At 43.4% G+C, this 25,773-nt stretch overlaps 1 protein-coding gene and 1 pseudogene across 1 annotated transcript in view; both read left to right on the top strand.

The window, feature by feature from the left end:
* The first annotated feature begins 2,506 nt into the window (after positions 1 to 2,506).
* LOC115295133 lies at positions 2,507 to 2,707 on the top strand (annotated as a pseudogene).
* Positions 2,708 to 6,934: 4,227 nt separating this feature from the next.
* LOC115293500 (MICOS complex subunit MIC19-like) overlaps positions 6,935 to 25,773 on the top strand; it is a 42,360-nt gene continuing 23,521 nt past the window's right edge. Inside the window, 3 exon segments of the mRNA XM_029941249.1 lie at positions 6,935 to 7,082; positions 7,517 to 7,692; positions 7,851 to 7,871. Of these exon segments, the coding sequence (XP_029797109.1) occupies positions 6,935 to 7,082; positions 7,517 to 7,692; positions 7,851 to 7,871 (345 nt within the window).

Below are 25,773 nucleotides of genomic sequence, written 5' to 3'. Positions count from 1 at the left end.
AAAAAACGTAACCTGTGCGTAACTATATTCCTGACACCCAATCTCTGCCTTCAGTCATTGACAAGTTTTACTGTCATTCAGAGAGGCACGCTCAGGGAGAAGCCGTGTGACACAGTGGAAGGGACACAGGATTTGGGTTAGGGGTTGGGATTCAGCCCTACAGCACACCAGCTGTGTGATGTCAGAAAGTGATTGAATGCTTTATGCCTCAGTTGTCTTATCCCCCTCAAAAAGGGGGGAGTAATAAAATCTACCTCTTGAAATTGTTGTAAGGGTTAGAAATAATGTATGAAAGCATCTATCACCCAGAATGGTTGTTCAATGAACAATAGCTGTTATTCTAAGGAAGGAGCCTCCTCCATGAAATAGTTAAACTATTTTTTTGTTATCTTCACTGTGGACACAATGGACAAGTACCCATATGCACTTGGGGGTCTAAAATAATTTTCTGATATCATTGAGTGGTTGGCCCCCATATGATGAAAAGTAGGTCCATGGAAACATATAATAAAAACTCTCATTGTGTCAGTCCTGTGAGGAAGACAATGTAAACATTTAACCTACATTTCATGGGTAGAGGCTTGCAGACACAGTGTGAGCAAACTATCAAACAGGCTGGAGAAGGGACATCATTCATAGTAAGAATAGGCTGGAGCAACAGGCGAAATTAAACAAGGTGAGCTTTATTAGGAGAAAACGTGAAATTTAAATGTTTGGTTTCTTTTAAGAATTTTTTTCTTCATGTTTGTTTATTTTTGAGAGAGAGAGAAAGAGAGAGAGGTGAAGGGCAGAGAGAGATGGAGACACAGAATCCAAAGCAGGCACCAGGCTTTGAGCTGTCAGCACAGAGTCCAACGCAAGGCTTGAACTCACGAATGGTGAGATCATGACCTAAGTTGAAGTCCAATACTTAACCAGCTGAGCCACTCAGACACCCCTCTTTCTTTCCTTCTTTCTTCCTTCCTTCCTTCCTTCCTTCCTTCCTTCCTTCCTTCCTTCCTTTCTTTCTTTCTTTCTTTCTTTTTTTCAGTATAGTATGGAATGGGAGAAATGTGTTTTAATAGCGGGTATGAAAGGCTTAGGGGTTTTATATGGCTGAAGTTCAATGTGAAGTTATGGTGTAATCCAGCCATCTACACTAGCAAATATAACCTTACCCTTATAAAAAGAAGCAGGAAATTCAGAATGAGGAAGGCGATGCCTCTACTTTGTCCTCATCAGACCACATGGTCTAACACTAAAATGATGAGTAACTGGCATATAGGCTGAGGCTTTTGTGGGTGTGTGCCCATGGCAAATAAAACTCATTAATCATATTGCAGCGACTTCAGATGTAACTCCCGAGTCCTTCCCAACACAGTCTGTAAATCAGCCAGTATTTTTTGAATGCAGTTGGTATGTAAGATGAAACTTACTGGCAGCCAGTAGCCTACCGGCCACTCCTATGATCTCAGGGGCAGCCCATACTTGTATCATACGGTCCGGCTTTTACCAACCACAACAGATGGGATGTGGACCCAAGGGCTGCCAGTCTATAGACTATTTGAAGAGCTTTATCCAAAATTGAACGAGTTCATTCAATCTGATTTTCTCTTTTGAGAATTTGAACTGGGGGGAAAAGAGCAAATCAGGCAGCTGGTGGTGACCCAAAAGCTGAAATGTTGATGGAGAGAGAAGCCTGGGGTGGGGAGGGGGGGCATACGGAACATAAGAAAACAGAAGCAAGAATGAGGAAGCAGAAGACAGAAGCTATGAGGCAGAGGCAATCCATAAAGGGAGAGGGAAAAGAATGGGTGGCAGCAGGAGAGATAGTGGAAGAAGAGGCAGAGAGCGAGACAACATGGATAGACAGATTTTAGGGCAAAGGAAAGGAGATTTTGCAAGCAGGTAAGCATGGGCTGAGTATGGTTTGGGCCCAGTGAAGAGTGCTGCTTGTCCCTCCTGGTGTTCAAGGAGGGGCTGCATGACTGTCAGTTGGTAGATATTGCAGAGGGTTGTGAGGTCCACGGGAGAGAGAAGAGGAGATTGAAAGGGGAAGTGTGAATTAGGAAGGCTCTGTAAATCAGGAACAGCCATTGAGGTCTGGTATCCTAGACCCCTCATTGCCATGGTGACAGGGGGGTGGGGCTTTAACAAGTTACTTGTGTATGTAGGAGCCTCATGTGGGCTTCTTGCCATTAGGGGCACATCCACCATCTTGGTCTCTGCCATGAAATAGATCCTAACATCTAAGACCAGGATGCCAATTTCCTTATATCCCTATCTCTATGTTCTAGTGACTTATTAAACTGTCTTAAGCAAAGGGAGCGACTCTGATATTGGGGAGAATAGGTGGAGGCTATCTGTGCACTCATCCAAACCTCTTGGGAGAGGGAGCTGCATCTAGAATAATGACTACTAATCGACAGTGTTGGCTCTGGAGTCAGAAAGCTGGATATGTAATTGCATGCCTTTGAGCAAGTGACTTCTCTTCTGCCTTCTCTTGTCTTTTAAAATGAGATTTATAATCGCTTCTTGGCCTTTTGGCTAAGATCAAGTGTAGTATCTGTTCTTATCAGTTTAAAATGAGATTTATAGTAATGTTATAGGCTTGTTTTACGATTGAGTAATAGCACTGTGCTATGATAAGCAATCAGTATATTTAACTATTATCATTGCTACTATTGTGGTGTTTCATTGAACTCCTGAAGTGTCTGTGATGAGAATAGGGTAGGTTTCTCCAAACCCATTTTACAGCCCCAGGAACTGAGGCAAAGTGTGGTTAAGACCCAGGCTGGCAGCACACTGCTTCAGTATTCGTGGCAGAATAGAACTGAGACTTGGTTTTCCTGACCTCGAGTGGCCAGGACAAAGATGGATTTAGTATGTGTGTTCTCGAAAGAGCAACAGAATTTATTTTTTGAAAAGGCATCTATGCATGTGAGAATTTTTTCAAAAAGGTGTGTAGTGGAAAATATATCCCCTTCCTTCCCATTGCTCTAACCTCAGATCTCCTCATCCCTTTCTGCTGATGGATTCTGGGCTTCCTTCAGGAGCTGTTTCATGCCGGTACAAGCCTAGGGTATACAGATTACTGGGTGCTATTTCTAAGGCCTCATGCAGCCCCTGCTCCTGTTCCAAATGTGTGTGTATGTGCGTGTGTGCACATGCAGGATAGGCAGGGTTGACTTTATGAGAGCAGAAGTGGTGGTGGTTTGGGAACTAAACTTGTCCTTGAAAAGAGAGGCCAGTAGGTCTTGGGCCACCAATGATGGACGGAGGCCAGTGTTGGTTGTATGGCTAGGGGCCATTGAGTTCTTGACACTCTCCAGGAAGGCACAGGAGTATGAGCTGGTGGTATGAATGGAGGGCCACTTCTCTTCACTCTGAGTCTGGCTCTTATTCTCTTTCTTAAGGTGCTGCCATTCCCCTGCTCATTCAAATCTGCCTGGGGAAGACTGATGGGGGAATCCTAGGTCCCAAGCTGCTGTATTATCAGGTCTGGGGCAGAAGATGGGCGTAGGGATGCAGCTCATGGAGGTGTGTGGGTCACAGGCCCAAGGACCCCATCTGCTTGGCTCTTTCCTTTTCTCCTGGTGCCTCTGCTCACCCAGCTTCTGTGGGATATGTCAGACTCATTCAGCTTCAATAATCTAACCCCTTCCCAGCTTCAAGGAACATGTTTTTGTGCTTATCATTATTATTACTACTATTATTTAACTTCCAGAAGACATTCTCTGCATACACAGAATGGCCTTGACTGTAACAGTAGCCATTTTGTTTGGGAGACAAGGGATGGGCCGGCTGAGAATGCGAGTTCTTCCTGGGGTCTGCGGGGGCCAGCAGAGAGAGACCACTGAGACGAGACCATCCCAGTCAGGGCCAGTCCCCGTGGTGTTTAGGTGGCAGACAGAGTTCCTGCTTCCTGGTTGCTGGTTCTCTCCAGCTGTGTTGTCTGGTTTCCTCTTGCCCTGCCCTGGACTGTAGAAGGCTTTGCTGTGCCACTCCTCTGAGCTTCCCTCAGCAGGACCTGGCCTCTCTGATGCCGGCCACTACCTCAATACATTCCTGGGCGCCTGGGTGGCTTGGTCGGTTGTGTCAGACTTTGACTGAGGTCATGGTCTCATGGTTTGTGAGTTGGAGCCCCACATTGGGCTCTCTGCTGTCAGCACAGATCCCGCTTTGGATCCTCTGTTCCCCTTCTCTCTATGCCCCTCCCCTCTCCCATTTCTGCTTTCTCTCTCTCTCTCTCTCTCTCAAAAACAAATAAACATTTAAAAAAAACAACAACCAACATTCCTGCCAGTCAGCTCCTCCCTGGCCTATGCTGGCCTGAGTATGTCCAGTCACAGGGAACTCACATTTCCTGAATTTCTCCATTTCATTCTTAGATCGTTCTAGGGAGAAGAGCAGAACTGGAATTTGTGGCCAGGGCTCTTTGAATTGACAGCTACTGGACTTTTACCCTCAAATTCCTCTTTCACTTAACATCCTATAGGGTTCTCACTCTCAAGGCCTCCAGGTCTTCAAACGTTTCTCTTAGGGTCAGGTTTCCAATGGCCCTTCTAAAACTTGAGTGGGTAGGTTGAGTCCACTGCTCCTGGGAAGGGGTGTAAGTGTAGGAGAAATCCATTTGTCACAAGAGTGAATTAGGAAGGGACTGGACAAAGTGATTTTTGGGGTTCCATCCTTATGCATTTGGGTTCCACATTTTCTCATTCTATGAAGAACCCAGATCTGTGAGTTTTGGGCCTTATTCCCAGAGCAAAGGAGAACAAGTCGGAGAAGTTAGCATCCTGGGATGAGCCCAGCAGCTTTCTTCCTTTGCTCACTTCGCCTCTCTCCTTCCCCCAGCGTTTCCTGCCTGGGGCGGGTGCAGCCAGCAGCCCAGCTCCTGAGCCCTGTTATTTAAAATTCAGCCATCACCATGGCAACCTGTATCCTGCTCCATTTCAACCAGAGATACAAAGAAGCAGTGAAAAGGAAAGTTTAATAAGATTGAAAAAAAATTTTTTTTATGAATCTCACTGACAGTGTCCATCTTTTTGGAAAATAGAAATGTTCCATTTTAGTGGTATTATCAAAACACCATTAGTTTTATGGCCCTCGGCTTCTGGAGGGTCAACGTCATTGCTTGCTTTCTAGGGCTGCTCATGTCACCCTTCTCTCTCTTCAGTGTGGGTGAGGCTCTTACTTGGCATCTAGGCTTTTTGAAAGGCTTTGGCGCTGGGCTAACTCTGAAGCATGCCCATGGCTTTGTTCTCCCTTTCACTTCCCTGCCATCAAATCAGAGTCACATCAGGGTATTCAAAGCTGGGAAGGTCCTTCCCGGTCACTCACTCTGCAGTTCCATTTTTGTTTTTGCTTGTCTCGCAGCTGTTCCCCATGTTCCGAGAGTGTTTTCCTGGGTACTGGGCCTCTGCTTGTATCAGTCTGTGTGGTTCAGGTGGAGCCCAGAATTTCTCCTGACTGCAGTGACACAGATGAGCATGTGGCTCAAAGGCACAAGTGGGGGCAGTCCTGGGACTTTTGTGCTGCACTCTTGAGAGAAAGCCCCTCTATTTTCCTGCCAAGGGGATGAAAGCATATAATGCTGAAGACCACTACACATAAGGAACCTGCCCGCAAGGGGAGCAACGCAGAGGGAAGCAGAGCTGAAGGATGGAGAAGAGAAACCAGGCTTAGATGAACTTGCTCAATATCCTGGATTGAGTCAACCCTGAATCAATGGCTTTTCAGTTTCATGAGCAATATATATATCCCCTTTTCACTCCTCCCTTAAGGCAGTTCAAGTTGGGTTTTCTGCCACCTGAAAACTAGTGACTTTGGTGCTGCATACCGCCAGATTCTTACTTTACAAATGATGCCTCTGTAGGAGGCACCATCCAAGGTCACACAGAGAAGCAGCCTCAAAGTCAGTCTCAGGCAGATTTTCAGACCACAGCAGGGAAGAGAGCTCAGCCCGTGGAGGCCAACCATCAAAAAGGTAATTATGATAAAGACACCTGCCCAGCTACCTGCCCCAAGGGTGATGGTGAGCATGTGGGGTGATTTGGGAGATCTCCACCATCAGAAGATCTTGGTGTCTTTCATAGATGAGGAAGGTCCTGAGACAGGCAAGAAGGACACTAATTACATAGTCCCTGTGGCCCGGAAATGAGGTCTCCTTTTTCCATTCAGATGAGAACTGTTAATTTTTTTATCCTGTAAACATGTTAATTCAGTCATTCAACTAACACTTGTGATTTTATTAATTCCATTGAAAAGTATTGATTAAAGGCGGCTGTTTACTAATTGCTGTTTTAAGGGCATAGATTCAATAGTCAATAAAGTAGCCTTCAGTGCCTCAGGGAACTGACACTTCAGTGGGGGCATGAAAGTAATGGAAGAAGCACAGAATCAGGACCTTGAAGGGAAAGTACCCGGTGCCAGGAGGCTTGTGATGAGAGCGCATCTCCGTGCTGACCTGACGGAGGGACGCTCTGAACTGAGACCCGCGCAGAAGGACCAGTTGTCGCTGAGCAAAGAGTGGGGGCCAGTAGTTTGAACACCCAGCACAGTCTGGAAGGGGTTGGGGGCAGGACTTTGAATTCATTCATGCTGGTGATTGCTGGATGGGGTGGAGGTGGGGACGCCATATGGCAATGTCCCGCTCTTCTCCTATTTTAGGTCCTCTGTTCCTGCCTCCGTGGGATTTTCAGAGCTTCCTAGTCTCACGAATCCCTGAGTCAATTATATAATCTGTTTTCAACCCAGGAGGATCCTTGGTGCTCTGGCCTCACCTCTCCGCAGGTTCAAGTCTGCTGCGGGCTAAGGTCTAGTTCGTCGCATTTTTGTGTGTGTGAGGTTAAAAAATGTCCCCATAACCAGCCCTGCCTCTTTTAAAGAAGGACGCGGGTCATCTCAATTTCCCTTCCTTCCGTTGGTCTGGTGAATGTGACTGCAGCAAAGTTTGATGCCACTAGGGGGCAGGAGCACCAAGGCTAACGAAAAGGTCCTGGGAGAAGGCCGCGGAAGCCGGCAGGTAACACAGGCTGTGGCCGTCAGACAGGGTTTGCGCTGGTGCAGGGACCGTCAAGTTCCCAAGCCCAAGCTCTTCCTATGTGGGTTCACATACCCGAAGCTTACTTACAATGACAATCCCATTCGCTACAGATGCTAGTCCCAGAAGAGAAAATTTAAAAGGTGGCTTTTGGTGAGGGAGGTTCCTGTAGTCTGTAAAACAAAAGAATGGGGTCTCGGATTAAAATTTAATCGTTACGAGTCCTTTGAAAGACGCATTGGAGCCAGAGGACCCCATTCCTGGCTCCCAGTGTGCTGTGTGACCTTGCTTAAGAGCTCTAACCCCTCTGGACCTAAATTTCTCCTTCATGAAAGCCTGGCAAGATGTGATTCAAAGAAGCCGAGCGGTGAGGATGAACCTGGAGAACGGCTCTCCCCCACCCCCCTTAGAGGCCAATTTGTGTAGTTTCTAATTCTAGGGGCTCTTTCATATGAGGGAGTTTTGTTTTCTGACTCATACCTCCTTTCATTTTAGCAGATGAATATACTTTAACACAAAGGAATGGAGAGCTACGGGTGGAGTTTTGGCAAGTGGAGAGAGAGAAGCTCTTGGCTCTTTCAAATCACACCATGACAGAACCCGCTTTGCCTTTAACGGGGATGAGGCTCTGGATCTGCTGTGGGGACCCGGTGAATGTCTGTGAGAAGCAGGTCTCTCCTGGAAACTCGCATTAAACCCTTCGTTATCCTGGAATCCCCAGCCTTATTGGACTAAGTGAGGAGGCTGCTGGCTTGAGAACAGCATGGAAACAGGACCACCCTGGGAGTGAGGGCTGATCTGTAAGGTCTTTCCTGCCTTGTTATTGTAGAATCACAAGATGCATGCCCAGGTAAGACCATCTCTAGGAGACTGGGTCTCACCAAGAGGTAGAGCAGCTTTTGCCTAAAGCCACAGTCCTGTTCTAAGAAGGGCCTCCCCAGACTGGGTCCCTTAGGACCCATGCTCCTGTTTACACTTCCTGTGCTGCCTCGAGCTGGGAAACGATGGTGGATTGGGCTCTCCTTCCATGTGTTCCACTACCAAACATCACAGAGACAAAAAACCAAACCAAATCAAATAGGTGACAACAAAAAACTGTATATAAAAACCTCCTGTCTCTGGCAGCATCAGTTTCTGGGATTCACATTCCCAGACACCTTAGTCCCAAAATACAGAGTGGGAGGAGTCAGCAGGGGTGAGGTGAGGCTCTGGCTGCATTTTCCTTCTTCTTTGGGAGCCTCCTCCCACCTCCAGCAATTACTGTCTCCCATCCCACTGCTGCCTTATTGACAACAAATGGCCACTTTACAAGGCTGTGCCATTCTCACTTAGCAAGATATTATCAATACTTTCAAATTTCAATTAATATATATTAGCACTGTGATTTTCCTAATGATTTTACTTTCGAGATACGTGTGTGTGTGTGTGTGTGTGTGTGTACTCTTTAATCCCTTGAGATACATTTTAATGAAGTTCATTTTTTGTTGGGTGGCATCAGCACCACCATTTTTAAGGATGTCAGAATGTTCGGTTATGACTGCCCCAAGGTTTTAACAAGCCCACATCTCCCCATTCACCCCACTCATTGCACACCCCATAGTTTTACCTTATCTTTACCTTATCATGGATGGAGTCACAGCGTCATCCTCTTTTGCCTGTGCATCTTACACAGGGAAATGGCATCCAGCAGACGGTAGACTGGGTAGACTCAAAGGGAAGAGGAAGAGTCTTCAGTGCCTGTGTGCTGGGTGGTTTACAACTATTCTAAATGTCCCCTTACACATTTTTACATTCTCTTCCGTGTTTCTAATCAATACCTCTCTGCTGTCCCCAACTGACAGTTTGTTGGTCTGACTCTCTTTCCTGTTCCCTAAAGTGTCATTTTAAGCCCTCCTTACCTTCTCCCAGCCCTGTCTCATCTCTGCACCCCCCAGGATTGAATTTCCCAAGGGTGATGACACTCAGAGCCTGCAACCTCATCACAAGATGGTTAAATATAAACTGTGCAGACTGCAAATAAGCCTCCATGATCATCTGCTCTTTTGTTTAGCTTATTATCCTCCCAAATCAGGCTGGTGAGGTGGCATGCGCATTGTCCGTACTGGGCAGGACCTGGTGGGTGTTTGTGTCTGACACTGCTCTGCTGTGAGCCGAGTCACTCCCCATTTCCAGTGCAGCAGGACTGCTTTTCAAATAAAGCCCACAATACCCAACTTTGATTTCTAAAGTAAATCACTGAAAATCACATCAATATTGAGAATAGATGCAACGGTCTGGCTAATAGTTATATGTAGCCAGTCAGCCAGGGACATGGAACCAGGGAAAAAGGGACACTGGGTGGAGAGTATGTGTCATCTCTGTCTCTTCTGTGTCTAGCCTCTCTCAGGGGAAGACAGTGAATGGGAACAACGAGGTGGGCAGGGATTCAGGGTTCTGTACTCTACAGCTATCCTGCACCATGAGATGTAGGGAGAGAGACCTCCAGAGGCACATGTTTTTGGGTGAGGACTTGTGATCAATTAGTGATGTCTGGGGGAGACCCAGGTTTGGTGAGTGTTAATAGGCATACTGAACATTTGCTGTGAGCTGGAGGAAACCAATATCAGTAGGTAGGGTATCTTAGTATGTAGTGTGGAGTAGAACTGCCTGAAAGTTATAGGCTTAGCTGAAACTAATTGTTGTGTTGAAATAGCCATAGTGTTCAGAACCCCAAGGAAGATTGGTTTTCCTAGAGATTTGAGGTCCTTTATGAACCTTGGATGGTAATGGGGACAAGGCATAGGCAATAGACTGTGCCTGAAAAGGACCTGGAGTTTGATCTCTACCATGAAAGAGCAAAGGGCACTGATGGCCTCCATTGCTAATCTGATGGATATTTTTCAGCCTTTTAAACAAACCTTTAAATTTATTTTTATTTTTAAAGAGAGAGAGAGAGAATGATTTGGGGAGAAGGGCATAGAGAAAGAGACTGAGAATCCCAGGCTGGCTCCATGCTTAGTGTGGAGCCATGGGGTTCAATTCCACAACCCTGGGGTCATGACCTGAGTCAAAATCAAGAGTCAGACACTCAACCTACTGAGCCACACAGGCACTCCTCAGGCTCTATCTTACCAGTACTTGGTGTTAAGGCTGTTTCTTCATTCTTGAATTATGTTCTTTCCTTGGTTAAAAGCACTATTCTGCTTTTCCTTCTGTCTCTCTGGTTTCTCCTTGGTTTCTCTAAAGGTTCATCCTACTCTGCCGTTACATGTGATGGTTCTTCAAGACTTGGTCCTAAGCCCACTTCCTTTCTTATCTTGTACTTTCTCTCTAGGTGATCTTATCCTGGCCAACAGCTCTAATCCAACCTATGTGGATATACTTGGTATTTTTAGATCTTAAGCCATGCATTTATATTCAGTTCCATGGCCTATTTGACATTTCCACTTGGATGTCCCAAGGTGCCTCAAACTCAGCACACTGAAAGCAAGTCTAATCTCTCATCTGTGCCCTACCTACTTGGATCCTTCCTGGTGTTTCCTATCTCATCGAACCACACCATCATCTAGTTAAGTAAACCAGAAATGTCATACCGAACATGCCCTCTCTTTCTTCCTTCTCATGTCTAATCCATCACCTGGCCTGTATGATTTTGCCTAGTGAACATTATTGAATCTGTCCACTTTCCTTTCATTATCTCCATCCTAGTTCAGGCTATTGTCATTTCTTGCCTTGACTGCAAATGGGACATCCTTCCCCCCGTTTCCTGCCCAATTCTTTTCCTTAAATTAATTCCAGCTCCCAAGTGGTCTTTGTCAAAGGGAATGTTGGATCATCCATTCCCTTCTTTCTGCTACTCTGGTGCTGGCCTTCTGTTCACTGTGTTGCTATCAGAAGGACAGTTAAGGGGCACCTGGGTGGCTCAGTCGGTTAAGCCTCTGACTTCATCTCAGGTCAGATCTCGCATTTGTGGGTTCGAGCCCCGCGTCAGGCTCTGTGCTGACAGCTAGCTCAGAGCCTGGAGCCTGCTTCCAGTTCTGTGTCTCCTTCTCTCTCTGCCCCTCCCCCTCTCATGCTCTGTCTCTCTCTGTATCAAAAATAAATAAAACATTTTTAAAACAACAAAAAAAAAAGAAGGACAGTTAAGATCCCCACTTTCATATGGGGCTCTCATTGTTAAAGTACTTTTGTTCCCCTTGTCTCATCTAGTTCTCAACTAGCCCTGTGAGTGGGTCACAATCTATTTTAGGGATCTTATCTGTTTCTTCAGAAATGGTCTCTGAGAGGTGAATTAGCTCTTCTGAGGTCATTCAGCTAGTCAGTGAGAGGACTCAGTCTTCTGATTCCTTAGACGAGCCTCACTATTTCTCCCCTAGTCCAAAGAGGGCTTCAGGCTAGCCAGGTGCTCTGGATGACACATTCCAGCTCTAAGAGTCTGTGAATCTGTGGTTTGCAGGGACCAAGAAGAAGTTGCAAAAATGTTCCAAAGGGAACTTTACAGGTAAGGTTGAGAGGAAAGGTTCAAAGTAAAACTTGTCATTCTTCAGCATGAACTTCAGATATGTAGCCCAGAGACAACGGATTAATTCTTTTTCCCTTGTGTGTTCTTCTGTGGCTTCTCAGGGACAAAGACTGGAGGTTGAGTTACAGCTTTATTGTTACCAGAGAAAGGCTAAATGTTTTAGTCTTGCTCGGGAAAAGACTGAATATGGAAGGAATGAAAACCTTCACTGTTTTGACAAAGAGAATAATGAGAAATGCAAACAACCACTGTGAATGAGCCCCTGTGACAACTTGAAATAAAAGCAGGTGAGTCATAGGAATGGAGAATTTGAGGGAAGAAAGAGTCAAAACAGTGAAGGGCCAGTGATTTTGTTCCTAAATGTGATACACACAGTTCAAATCTGAGAACACACCAGAAATTTCTGTATGTGGTGTAGACTGCTACATCTTCTCTTAGTACGTATGAATTAAGGGCTTCTCCAGCAGTGAAAAGATTGTTAATGGACTGAATTAGTCCAGGAAGGGCTCTCTTTGATGAAATGGCCATTCTTCATGAAATTTTCTTTAGACTAGAGACAAAAATATAGACATTTCCCTATCCTGGGCATGAATATGATAAATGGTCAAACTGTGGGCCCTATAGAGCAGGGATAGTAAATAGGTTTAATTTCCTGTGGGATCCCTGATTATTTATATGGTGGTGACTGTCTTGAGCACTAGGAAGAGAAAGATTTTAAGGCCAGACGTGGGCTTGATGCGTAAATGTGTAAAGATCGATTATTGATTAGCAGTGTCTGTAATGGCTAGGAATTAGGCATTGGGAGCGGAAGTACTGACCTGAATCAGTGCTATTCAAAGTGTGATTGGCGGTAGATTTAGGCCTACAAAATATTTGTTGACCATGATGAAATGATTACAGAAATGGGAAGTAAGCATTTAGAAACTTTATAGCAATTTGACATTGCTGTCTCATCCAAGTGAATAATTTCTGTTTTTTATAAAGTATTGATCTCTGCTGGATTGAAAATAAGAATAAAACCTGGCCTTTTACCAGAGATAGTTTGAAATGCACTGACCTGGAGGGATCTATTGGACCCCATTAGTTCCTGTGAAAAATTTTGAAATGCCCTGGACTTGAGAGCTTATGAATGCAGCCAAAATTCTATGCACATCAACATTTACATGGACTTGTTCACCGAATGTGGGTGTTTGCCAGTTTTTCTCCTCTTGCTTGGCAGAAGGCATAAGATAATAACTACTCAGAGTTTGCCAGAAATGCCTTTCTGGCATTCTCTATCCATTTCTATTTCCCATTTATTCCATAAGACCTTCACTAGCATTGATTTCTTCCAGTGGAGAGTCAGTGAAGGCAGCAAAGAGGTTATGTCATTGAAGGTACTGGAGAGCAATCAGAGACAGGTCTCCAACATTGGCTGTTGAATTAGCCTGGGTGGCCACTGGGATCTTGCATTAATTCATCCATTCATTTACCTATTCATGCATTCTTATTCATGTATTCTGTCATTTAACAACTCTTTGTGGAATGCCAACTATGAGCACCACAGTACCAGGTACTGAGGATCTAATGGTGACCAAGGCTGACAAATTCCTTGATTTTATGAAATAGACAGTCTAGGAGGGGAGACAGAGTCAAATCAATAATAAAAAATCAAGTAAAAAATCCTGGTAGGTGCTGTGATGGTGAAGCATTGGTTGCTCTGAGAATATCAAACTGTTGTGCTATTCTAGTTAGGGCATCTTGGCCCCCTAGAAAATAATGTACCTATTGGTGTGGCTGGACCTTGATGGATCATTGGAAAGCAGAGGAGGTGACTCAAGGTGATCCTGCAGAGGTGGTTAATGGACACGTGGTGCCAGGTCACAAAAGGAGTTCGCACTTGATCTCCAGGTAAGTAGGAAGCCTAATGGAATTACAGATATGATTAGAACATGGTCTCTGCTCTCAAGAGACTATCAGCCTGGTCAGGGAGAAAAGATACCTAAGCAACTAGCTATAATAGAATGTGACCCGGGTTATAAGAGGTGTACATGCAGATGGGAAATGATGGGGTTAGGTGGACTGAAGTGATTTGACAGAAGAAATTTGACCATGTCACACTCCTGTTTTAAATATTTTGTAGCTATCTGTCCTTAGAATACAGACAAAATCTGTTCACGTGGTCACACATGATCCGGTTGCTCCCTCCTTCCTCAGACTCTTCTGGGGCATCCTCTCTTTTGTTTTTTCCACTCCTGGCATCCTGACTGACCTTTCCTTAGATCGCCACATACACACACTTTCTTCCTGTTGTGTGGTCTTTTGTTGGAAATCTTTCCCTATACCCCCACCCCTCCTCTGTCTGCCTCTCTAGTTCTGATTTTTCAGGTCTCAGCTTAAATATCCCTAGCTCCTCAGAAGCCCCTGTATATCCCCCTACTAGTGCTTACAACAAGTGGAATTCTTTATTTATATATTTATATATAAATAAATATTTGTATTTGTTTAATATATCTCCCCTCTTGAGGTAAGCACTCGAACATGTTGGAATAGTGAACAAATGAGAAGATAGCTGGCTTAACTAGGAGGATAGCACAGTGCTGATGTGAGAGACAGTGCACCTGAGGAAGGAGGGGTGGGCATGGGCTGTCCCAGAAAACAGCCATTTCCTCCTTGCTGGCTTCTCTCTCCCAAGCATGTCTGAAATATACCACAGTATGAAAGGGACTCTCTGAAAAGCTACTTGGCAAGGATTATCCATGCCAATATTTAGCTCTTTAGGACAAGCAAACATCCCAGGTAGATAAACTGCATGTAGTTCTATTTCTGTGAATTAGTTTTAAAATATTTATTTTTGAGAGAGAGAGAGAGAGAGAGAGAAAGAGAGAGAGAGAGAGAGAGAGAGAGAGAGAGAATGGGGGAGGGGCAGAGTGAGAGGGAGACACAGAATCCAAAGGAGGCTCCAGGCTCTGAGTGGTCAGCACAGAGCCTAATGTGGGGCTTGAACTTGTGAATAGTGAGATCATGACAGCACAAGTCATACTTCCAACCGACTGAGTCACCCAGGTGCCCCCTATTTCTGTGAATTATTAGAAAATCCTTCAACTTTAAATTTGCTCAGAGCTAAAGAGCTTCTTTTGTCACACCCTGTGATGTTGCTTGGCAAGGAGACCAGCATTTGAAAGGCTGGTGACTGGGGCAGCGGTCAGGGACGACTGAAACTGACCCTCTGTGGATAAGGTCTTGCTGGTTCTTTAAGAACCAGGGGGGCCAATGTCTGTTAACTTTCCTTTTTGAGTCATCTATTGCCTCATGACAGCTTATCCCTGAATTTGGTGGCATAAGATAATGATTATTATTTAATATCTCTCATGGTTTCTGTGGGTTAGGAATTCAGAGCACAGGAGGCATGACATGTCTCTGGGGCCTCAGATGGGGTGGGTCAAAGGCTGCACGCTGGAATCATCTAAAGGCATATTCACTTACAATTCTCACATTTGATGCTGTAGGCTGGGGGCCTAGCTGGCTGGGACACCCGGATATAGTTTCTGCATGGGCTTGGGCTTCTCTACAACCCAATGATTGGATTCCAAGGGCAAGTGTCTAAAGAGAGCCAGGTGGAAGCTGAATCCATTTTAGAACCTGAGTCTAGAAGTCACACAGCATCACATCTGCCACCTATTACTTGTTAGAAGAGAATCACTAAATCACAATGTTCAAGGGAAAGGAAATTAAACTCCACTTATTATGGGCATATTTTAAAACCACCATATTCCCTGTAACAAAAGCCCAGAGAGAACCATGGAACAGTGATGCAGGCTCATGTAGAAGAATGGCACTATAGCAGCAATTTTTTTTTTTTGAGATTTTGTAGGACCCAATCCTAGGCAGTGTTTTGGCAGCTTCCTCCAGCCTCCATCTCCCAGATGTTGTGGGTTCTAAGAAGTTTCTCTGCCCTTGGCCAAATAAACGTAGGTCAATTTGGTTTTATTGTCTGTGCACGTGCATGGTGGGGTCCATCCACAGTTCACCTGAAGCACTACAAACACTCTAGTTACCATCCTGGAACATTAGGCAGATTCTCCAAGTTCAGTATAAATGTGTGATATTTTGGAGCTGCCCCAAAATTAAAATAAATAAATAAGCCATACTACTAGTGAAGAGTTATATTTAAGGGAAGGTTCTTTGGCTGAACTAGTTTAAATGTTAATTTTATTACTCAAGAGGGCACTTTGGAACTCCCTCTCATTATCAAACAATTAAACTCTAGTTCCTTATTAATTTTTACTGCCTTCCTAGTGTAATTAGTGGCACATAATGTGAATTGCATACCATTAATGAATAGATTTTTGAATGTGAGTGGGCATAGCCTTTTATTTGGCTATCCAACAAGACAAGGCCCATGAAAGGAAAAAGGGTGGGCTCTTCCTGGAATAGAGGGCCTCTGCACACCTTTCTGAGTCTAGAGTTAACCCTGGCAATACCTTATATAAAACATCCAGTCATCAAGCTTTCAGGAAGGTCTGATGATTCTGGTCCTTTCCTTGAACTCAAAGTTGGTAGTCAGAGAATGGAGAGTTCATTTGCAACAAAGATTTGGAAACCAAAACCAGGACATTGAGCTTTCCAAAGTCCTAGAGGAAGACTGATACTTAGGGATTCATCTCTTTGATTTGTTGAAAGGCCCATTTGAGAGGCACCTAGTATTTGCCTGCAACTTTGCTAGGCAATATGAGTTCTTAACACTACTTCATGAGATTGCTATTATTATTTCCATTTGACAAGGAAAACCCATCTCAGGCTTAAAAGCATAAGATCATATACCAAGTGACAGATCTTGGCCTTACGCCCAGGTTTGAGTCTAGACCCTAAATTCTCAACCACTACATCTTGCTGCCTGTTGGTCTGGCCACAACTTTATTCATATGCTCAATTCAGTCACTCTGATTTATTGTTTGTAGATTCTTTAAGCATTGAAAGGACCTTAGAGATGTGATGTGATCCCTTCACCTTATAAATGAGGAAATTGAGGCTCAGGGGAGGAGCAAGGACCATCTGAACTAGTTACAGAGCAGTGGATCTTGTTCTGTGTACAGCCGGAGGTAGTGGGGGTCTTGGCTGCCAACCGTTCTCCTGATACTTGCTTTGTCTACATAATCCTCAAATCCTAAGAGAGAAATTGATCTCTGGCTTCTCAGGTAGGCTTCGCTGGCAGTGTCACCTGCTCTGAGAATCTAGGTAGGCCACAATTCTCTGTATGGGAAAACTGTAGCCAACTCTGTCTTGTCCACTTGCAACCCAAATGTCACCAGCTTGGAAATATAAATTGTGTTGGTACAAGCCTGCACCTGCTTGGCTGACAGCATTTTCCCCCTCAAGGTCTTCCTTAGTGATTTCTGGGATTGCCAAGGCTCATCTCAAGTCCTCCTACAGCCAGTCTGTCAGCTGTAGTGTCTACATGGCCTCCTCCTACCTCTCTTCTGCTCCCACCCGATAGAGTCCACTGCCTGGAAAGCCACCTGCTGAGGCTTCCTCAGTGCCCATCATGAGGACATTGTAGGCTTTCCATGCCAAAGGGGGGTTCTCTGGATGCTCTCAAGGCTTGCAACTTCTCATGAGCAGAGCACTGCTGGGTTATTTGGTGGTCCAGAGAAAGGCCCTTTCCTAACCCTGTGCCCGGCAATCACTGGACACTTGTGAATAGTTCCAGGAGCCCCCTAGCCATCATCCCTTATCCAAAATATCACCAGAAGTTATGGTCATGCTTATGAATTATGATTCTATCAGTTTCTGGCCTTAACTCCCTCAACCATAGCAGCTTAAACCTATTCCAAGAATAGATGGGAAGCAGATGCCACCGCATTCCTTCCACCCTCCTGTTTTCCTCTTTGAACTCAATCCACACACCTCTCTGCAGTCTTAGCTACAGAACAAAGACATTTATTGACTTATTGAATATATTTTTATTGAGTGCTTGCTATGTGCCAGGCCTTCTGCTGCATGCTGGGTATAAGGTTGTTATTTGCCAAACCCTGTTTTCTCCTTTTCTCAATGAATTTCAATGAGAAATTCTACTGGGGCAAGAATTTATCTGACTCAGTGAAGACTTGTGATTATTATAAACTGAGCGGAATGTTCTCTCCTTCTCTCCCCCACTCCCCAATCTAGTAGCCAAAGGATACTAAGCTAGATGAGATATAAGAGGAAGGATTGCTGCTTCTAAGGAAGCATTTGCTTTCAGATAAAAAGGGCAGACATGAAAGGCGGTGCCAGCCCCTCTCCTGTTCTCCTGACTTGAGCAGGCAGTTGATGCCTGGAGCTCCAGAGCCTGGGGCACTAAGCTTCCATAGAGAGAAGCAACATGAGGATGTTAGAACAGAAATACAGGACAGCCTGGATCCTGATGACTTGCTTGAGCTGTCAGACCAACGGAGGCTGCCTTCCTCTGGGCTCACTTAGAAAACAATCAACTCAGAATGGTTTAAGTTACTCTAAACCTCTTTATCAGTCCTAACAGATACCAGCATGATGAGTGAGAGTCCCTGCCCCCACAGAGCTTACATGCAATCGGATGAGAGAGATGTTGAGGGGTGGGTACAGAGTGAAGTTGTCAACTCAGGCAATGCCTGGGTGCCAACTCAACCTTTGTCTTTTCCTTATCAGAAGAGAAGAACAGCATTCCCTGAACACTGTGTCTTTGCTCAACATAATTAAATTCCATCTTTATTTGCTTTTACTTTTAACTTCCAATTTCTCAGAGTAAATATGAGCCAGTAAGAACTGATCAAGGAAGCAGCTGTTCCTAGGAGCCTAGCTGGCCTCTGGACCATAGTGGATTGTGAGCTCATTTAGAGAACGCTCTGGATCGATAATGATTTCAGTTACACCAGAGGAAAAGTGTTGGAAGCCAGTGACGGGAGGAGTGATGGTTACATTTGGAGTGCTCTGGCAAAGAGTAGACTCTTTCTTTCTCCCCTCTGCATAGGGAGAAGTCAGCGTTCTTTTTTTTTTTTTTATTATGATTTTTTTTTTTCCTTAGCATCGTTAGGTTAGTCAGCCCTGGGAATAGTTTATTTGCAGCCTGGGTTTTGTCTCACAGGTGGCAAGTTCTGTCAAGAAAGAGGCAGTGGAGGGTGGTGGTGAAGAGCATCTACTCTGAGAATCCAGGTTGTGCTGTGTGACCCTGGGCAATTTATTCAGGCCGTCTGAGACTCAGTTTCTTTATTAGGAGTCTGTGGTTAGTCACAGTAGACAAAGCTTCTGTTGGTTTTTAGCATTCAAAGATTCATAAATCTTATGCAGAGCATGATCACCAAGGCTGGAACCATGAGGAAGTGAATTTGTGGACTGCATAGAAATGAAAACGTCTTGGGTGTGTAACGTAAGTAAAGGTACAAAGGTAAAACAAAACAAAATAAAACCATACCTCCTCCCACATTGTGGGGGGAGGAGTACCTAGGCATTTTCAAAAAGTGTGGAAAGAACTATGTCTTCCTGCTTAATTCTTTCTCCATAGGCACCCTCAGGATCCTGTCCTGTGAGAAGTGTCCCTGTTAAAAAAGAACTAAAATACTCCCCAAATTAAAACAAAATACATATTTTTAGTGATATTCAAATTTTCTGTATCTTTTTTTTTATGGGAGAGATAGGCACCTTTGTGCTTCTGTAGATGTGTATCTTATTAAAAAATCTTAGGACAATTTGTGAATATGAATCAAGAGCCCAAAAAGTGTTCAGGTTTTTGATCTAGTAATTCCACTTTCAGGAAATGATTCTAAGGGAAAAAATATGGTTATGGGAAAATTTAGTTAACATGCTTTTTATATATTTTAAAAGCAGAGAGGAACTGTTCAATAATTTCTTAAGTTCTGGCAAATCTGTACAGATTACCATTAAAAAATATAGAATGTCATTAAAAACTTGAGAGAAAGTTCAAGCTGGTTGCAGGTGTGAGGTACAAAGACTCTGGATTTACACCATTGGGGTTTAAACCTGCTTTTATGATTTCCTAGCTGTGTGATGTTGGACAACTTACTGACTTCTTTGTATCTAGGATTCTTCATCAGAAATAGAGGGTATAAGAGGCCTGGGTGGCTCAGTAAGTTAAACATCTGACTCTTGATCTTGGCTCAGGTCATGATCTCATAGTTCATGAGTTTGAGCCCCCTCCTTGCGCCCCCCCCCCCCCCCCCCCCCCCCCCCCCCCCCCCCCCGGCTCTGCACTGACAGTGTGGAGCCTGCTTGGGATTCTCCTCTGCTAGTGTGTTCTCTCTCTCTCTCTCTCTCTCTCTCTCTCTCTCTCTCTCTCAAAATAAAAATAAATAAACTTAAAAAAATAGAGGGTATAAATAATAATTGCTTTATGAGTGTGTTGTAAGTGTTCCCAAAACTCATAGGACAATGGTAAATGCCTTGCCTGTCATTGAGTGAAAGCTGCGAGGGCATGTTTCAGAAAAAAGGGAAGAAATGTAAGTCTATGTGCAAGGAAAAAAGAATTTATTTACTTATTCAACCCTTTGGAATATAATTATGAATAAAAGAAACAGGTATCTGCATTAGGACACTGTAAGAATTCTTGGATGGGCCTTTCAAAAATGCAGATGCTGGGGACCCCTCCACCCCCAGAAATCTGGCTTGTGTGGCTATGGAGGTAGGACCATGAATCTTTATTCTGTGTACACACAAGGAAACTTTGCTCTGACCTTGGGAGACCGCTAAGCAATGGTTGGGAAAAGATTAGGTGTGGTTTTAGTTTTTGTCCTTGTATTTTGTAAAATTTCAACGTGAAATAAGAATTTTTCTTATGGTCAGAAAAAGGTAAACATTTTATATGCAAAAATATTCAGCAGCTATGCTCCTCTGGTCTGGTCTGCTTTTCCCTGTGCCCGGTGCATGCTCATTTCTTCCACCATCACAGAAGCACATCGCATAGACTGTTGCAGCCCCCACTGCCCATGACTTTTCCTGTTAGGAAAAGCCTCTGGGAATGGATGGTGGGGCTATGATTCCCAGGTACCTGCAATATCATAAAGGGAAGGTGAAAAATATCTTGCTGAAAGCATCTACTTTTGTTTGAATGTGCCCCAGAGCAGCATCTCCGGAGCAGAGGCCCTCTTTAAAGATGCATTTCATTTGCTTTCTTTTTCCTGCAAATTCTCCTGACCTTGAGATTTACCCAGTGACTCTAGTAATTGATGCAGTTTGCAGAGTCATTTGTATGGACACTGTGTAATGCAGAGGTGGGGGGAGAAATCTCCATAGTCATCATGTGCTTGTATCAGGTGAATTTATAGTTTATGGTTTTTGGTCAGATTGATTTTTGTGAAACACCCTGGGGTGTTTGCAAATATGAAAGTCCTTGTAGGGCTGGTTGCTTGTTTGCATTTACAGGAAGAATAAAAAGAAGAAAAAACCCTGCTCTCCCTGCCGACAAACTCCATTGTCCCCAAGAGTGTGGTGGGAAAGGAGATGAAGGGCTTCCAACAGAAGAGAAAATTAGAGGCAGCGAGATGAAAGATTAAGGCTGAGCTGCACCAGGAGTCATGGGCAGTGGGGGCTGCAAGTTTTCAGGTACTGCGCAGGTCTCTAGGTCTCATGGAAAAAAACAGGTTAAGATAAACACAGCTGCTATGATTAAATCCTTTAAAATTCCTGAACTCTCTTTTGAGTGAGCTCTGTGGTCCTGCCTTGAATTCATTCTAGGGCATAACATCTATTTTGGGCTGATCTTATGCATTAATTACATAAGTATAGAGAAGACGTACCTGCCAACTTAGTTATAAAATTTGAAAAACATATATAATTTGAAAAACCAAACTAAACCAAACAAGAATACCTAACTTGCATCAGTTAATTTTGATGCATGAAATATTTTTAATGTGGTCCTTTTGGACAAGGTAGGCAAAGTAAGTATGGGGTGTGCGTAGCATTACTTCTTACTGCTGAGCTCATGGCAGATGGCACTAGTCAACTACAGTACTCTACTGAGGCCAGATGTTAGCACAAGTGCTTAAATAGTTTTATTTATAGTCTGGGGCAGAACAGTCTTCTTGGGTTGGTCTTAAGCAAAGGTAGAGTTGGTAGTTAACCTAACTAACAGAAATTGTAAGACCTTTCCTACTCTACAACACTTTCCCCATTAAGCAGACTCAATGCCTGAATTTCCCACTATGATATTCCTACTGCAATTCTTGACAGGTGGTATTTATAAATCACAACACTCACGGTGAGCTTAGGCGTGACCTTAGAATCTTTCTCAATACAGTTCTTACAGCTTTAACCAATAGATGGGATTTCACATGGAACGGGAAAGGTCTTTGCCATTCCTGGGTTTCTGAGGGTGAGGAGGCAAGCATCTGTCGTTAAGCCCTGTGTGTGAGTTATTTCATCACAGTGTCACCAGGGGATGGAGGGAGCAAGGGCAGGTATAAACTCTTCTGTCTGGTCCTTAGGACCCTTCATGGTTTGGCCTTAGTTTCCATCTCTAATAAAACAGCCTACATGTGTTTAGATAAGTTTTCCCACTTTCATATATCTTCTCATTTTTTTGGGGGGGGGGGTCCTTTGTTCACTGTTTCCCCCACTGGGAACACCCTCGCTCATGTTCTTCCAATTCTTGCCATTATTTAAGGCCTAGCTCCTGGTCCATCTCTTTTGGCTAAGTCTTTTCTATAAATATCAATAATGATTTCTCTGCGGTTTAAAGTCCCATGGCATTTACAATTCATTCACCTCACTTGACATTGAATGTCTTCCCCTGAAATGTTTGTTCTCTTTTAATGTCTATATGTTCAAATCTCTTAACCTAGATGATAAACCTTTCCAAGCAGGGTCTGGACATTGGCCTTCCATTGCCATAAAGTGTGTATATCGGGCAAGAACCATTTGTCCAGTGGTTGGAGGAAGAGGAGATGCTGATGGAAGGGAAATGAACCCCACTTCATTTGTTCTGGGCTCTGGTAGAAGCTCCTCTCTGCTTCTGTTTGAGGTCTTTTAAATAGGATTCAAAACATAGACTAGGATGTCTGTGAGTTTTTCTAAGAAAAAGTTAATGCGATATTGAGAGATACTTATGGGGGGACCCAGAGGATGCTAAGCAGTCTTACCTCCCTTTGGTCATTCCTTCCCTGGGAGGAAGTTATAAAGATATCCAATCTTCAAAATTGTTTTGTTGTACCCACATCGCAATATCCCCCCAAACCAGAGACCATCAGGGAGACTGAGACATGTATGTAAAAGCAAAGGGCGTTATTGGGTTTAGTTCGGACTCTCAGACCTCACCAACACAGTGAATCCATGCTGAGAGCCCCGAACAAAGGCTGGGTAGGGTTTTTATGGGGTTTGGAAAAAGGCGGGGTTACAGAAAATTATGACATAGGTACAGTAATCCAATCATCATCGTATAACAGCCTTAGTAACAATTTTAACCATACACGTTGTCCAGAGTGTTCATTGCTTTTGGCGGGACCCAATCACGACAGTTAGTGTTTCTTTGAAAATAGGGTGGGCTAAGGACCCCCAGGTAGGGTGAGTAACTGGTTAATCTAGCATTAAGCAACAGGTATCTATCTATAGTTTCCATCTACAGGCCTGTCATTAGGAATGTTAAGTGTGTTAGCTGGCTGCTTTTGATTGGGTGCTGTGAGGGTGGTCGCTTGTTGAGCAATATGTGCCCTTCCCTGTTACTGTCTAATGATTCTGGGAAACCGAAACATAGGCCTTTAAGCTCAGAGGGGAAACTTAAAGACTGTCATGGAGTCAGTTTGGTTCAGACCTGTGTCCTTTCAGTTTTATGTTCAGTCCTGCCATTAGGCAAGAATCACATTTAACCAAAGGAACTAGCTTTGCTATCATTCTTAGAATCAGTTGTCAGAGAAAGTAGAGCTTATTCTGTATATTTGACATATTTCTCAGTAAGTTTCAAAAGATTAAGTTTCAGAATATCATTTCATAAAAATGATATAAATATCAAAGTTCAGAGAAAATAGATAACAGAAATGAGACCTACTAGTTTCTCTGAGTTTTTCCAAATTACATAATGATGTTTTATTAGAAACATTTCCTTAATTGCAATGTCAACATTTTTATTTTACAATCATGTTTAAATTCTCAACAAATCCACAAATTTATAAAAGTATTCAATGGAAAAGTGGTGTGACTGGGCATGTAAGTGATCACTCTTTTCGTGGTAATAGATATTTAGACATAAGTTATTAAGAACAGAAAGTTCAGTTGAGAAACTGAAATCCAAAGAGCAAGGGACTTGGCCAAGTCCCAAGCTTTGATAATACAACTTGAAAAACAACCTAAATTCTCTTCCACATTCTAGCATGCACCTATTCTGTTTCCATAGTGAGTTGGTAAGTTCCTTGGTATTGGAGATCCAGGTTCTAGCCCAGGCAGTTGGTCTCTGATTAGCTCTATGACCTTGGGTGGGGATTAGATCAGTAGGTCCCATAGTCCTCATCTGAGAGATGAAAAAGTTAGATGAATTGTTGCTTTCAAACTGTGCTCTTTGGTTCCCTATGGTTCCCTGGGGAGGGCAAGAGGGCAGCTCTCCATTTACCAACCTCTCCCAGTAGAGCAGCTCTGTTTTTATTACTTTTTTAATTACTACTTTTTTTTTTTTTGCTGTGTATTATAATTAAGATTTGATTTGGAAAATATGGACTGGAAGATATCCAAGTTATTGTTCAGCTTTAAAAAATTTGAATTTTATGTTTAATTTTTATTCCCAAGGGCCAGGTTAGTGACCACAAAAGGGCTTACTAAATTTTATTGGCTAGAAAATAAAAGGAAATGTTTTGTAAATAATGAGCTATCCATTATGTGCAAAATACTTCACAATGATTATTTCATTGGCAATGGTCCTATGAAGGTAGGTTCTGCTGTAATCCTTAAATAGAAACTGAGGTTTTTAAGCAACTTGGGTAGGGTACATTATTAGTAAGTGGAACTACGCTGATATTTTAAAATTATGCATAAAGTAATCATATTTGGGTTCTACTCTCACAAACTTCGTGTGCAATTGTAGTTTCCCTTTTATATCTCTTGTTTCCTCCATCTAAAAGTTCATAGATCTTCTGAGTCGAAGTTTTAAATAGTCTCAGGAGACTATTGAATACTGAAATGAACTGAGGGTTGAAGCAGGAGGGGGAAGGGGAAAAGAGGTGGTGGTAATGGAGGAGGACACTTGTGGGGAAGAGCACTGGGTGTTATATGGAAACCAATTTGACAATAAACTATTTAAAAAAAACCAAAACAAAACAAAGAAATAGTCTCAGGAGAACAATAGAAAATTATTTTTCTAGATCTGAGCTCTTGAGGCTGCCTTAAGCATTTAGCCCAAGAGAGGCAGAGCGCTAGATGAACTGTCCTACTTAGGTTTATTTCCAAGTTTCTCATTCTACTTTCTCATACAATAATGGTCAAGATACTTCTTGCATCAAAGGCCATGTTTCTGCATTGATTTCTGTCTTCAGTGTCCAGGTAACATTTACCCTCTAATACCCACCTTTCTGGAAATAGAGATAAATAATACTCCCTAGGTGGTTTGAGAAAGGGATTATGGAGCTAGGTGTGGAAGCTAGGTCAAAGGCATTATGTTCTCTCTTAGGTAGAGTGTTTTACCAATGTTTCCAACATGTTCTATGTAAGTAGCAGGAGGCAAAAAGACAGCATCTGGGGTTTCCAGGAGGCTTGTAAAACAACTATGCTTGAGTCCTCTTAGTGTGCTAATATCTTGGGGTATATATGCAGGAGTAGGATTGATGAGTGGTCACATAAGCTACACTGAGAAACGATCTAATTCACCTTACCCTCTCCCTGTCTCTACACCAGTGGTTGTAAGCACTTAGGTGACCTGTGTCCCTCTGATAAGCTAATGAAAGGTGCAGTCCCTTTCTCTGAAAAACTCACAGATGCACAAAATTTTGCACACAAGCTCAGACTAAAGACTTATTTGTTTATGTTCCTCATTTATTCACTTACTTGCTCCTTCACTTATTCGTTTGTTGATTCATTTACTATTAACTGGTGTGATCCAGGTGCTGTGTTAGATATTGGAGACTTATAAACAATGGTCCCTGCCCTCAAGGAGCTTGTAGTCCAAGCTTATAGAGGGTAAATACATAATATGTGATGGTGAAAATGTTTACAGTTTTTATTTAAGTTCCAGTTAGTTAACATACAGTGTACTATTAGTTTCGGGTATAGAATTTAGTTATTCAACACTTCCAGACATCATCTGGTGCCCATGACCACACGTGCCCTC

The sequence above is a fragment of the Suricata suricatta genome, chromosome 6 (genome assembly GCF_006229205.1).
Source record: "Suricata suricatta isolate VVHF042 chromosome 6, meerkat_22Aug2017_6uvM2_HiC, whole genome shotgun sequence".
NCBI classification, from domain to species: Eukaryota; Metazoa; Chordata; class Mammalia; order Carnivora; family Herpestidae; genus Suricata; species Suricata suricatta.
This window is presented reverse-complemented; position numbering and strand designations above follow the sequence as displayed.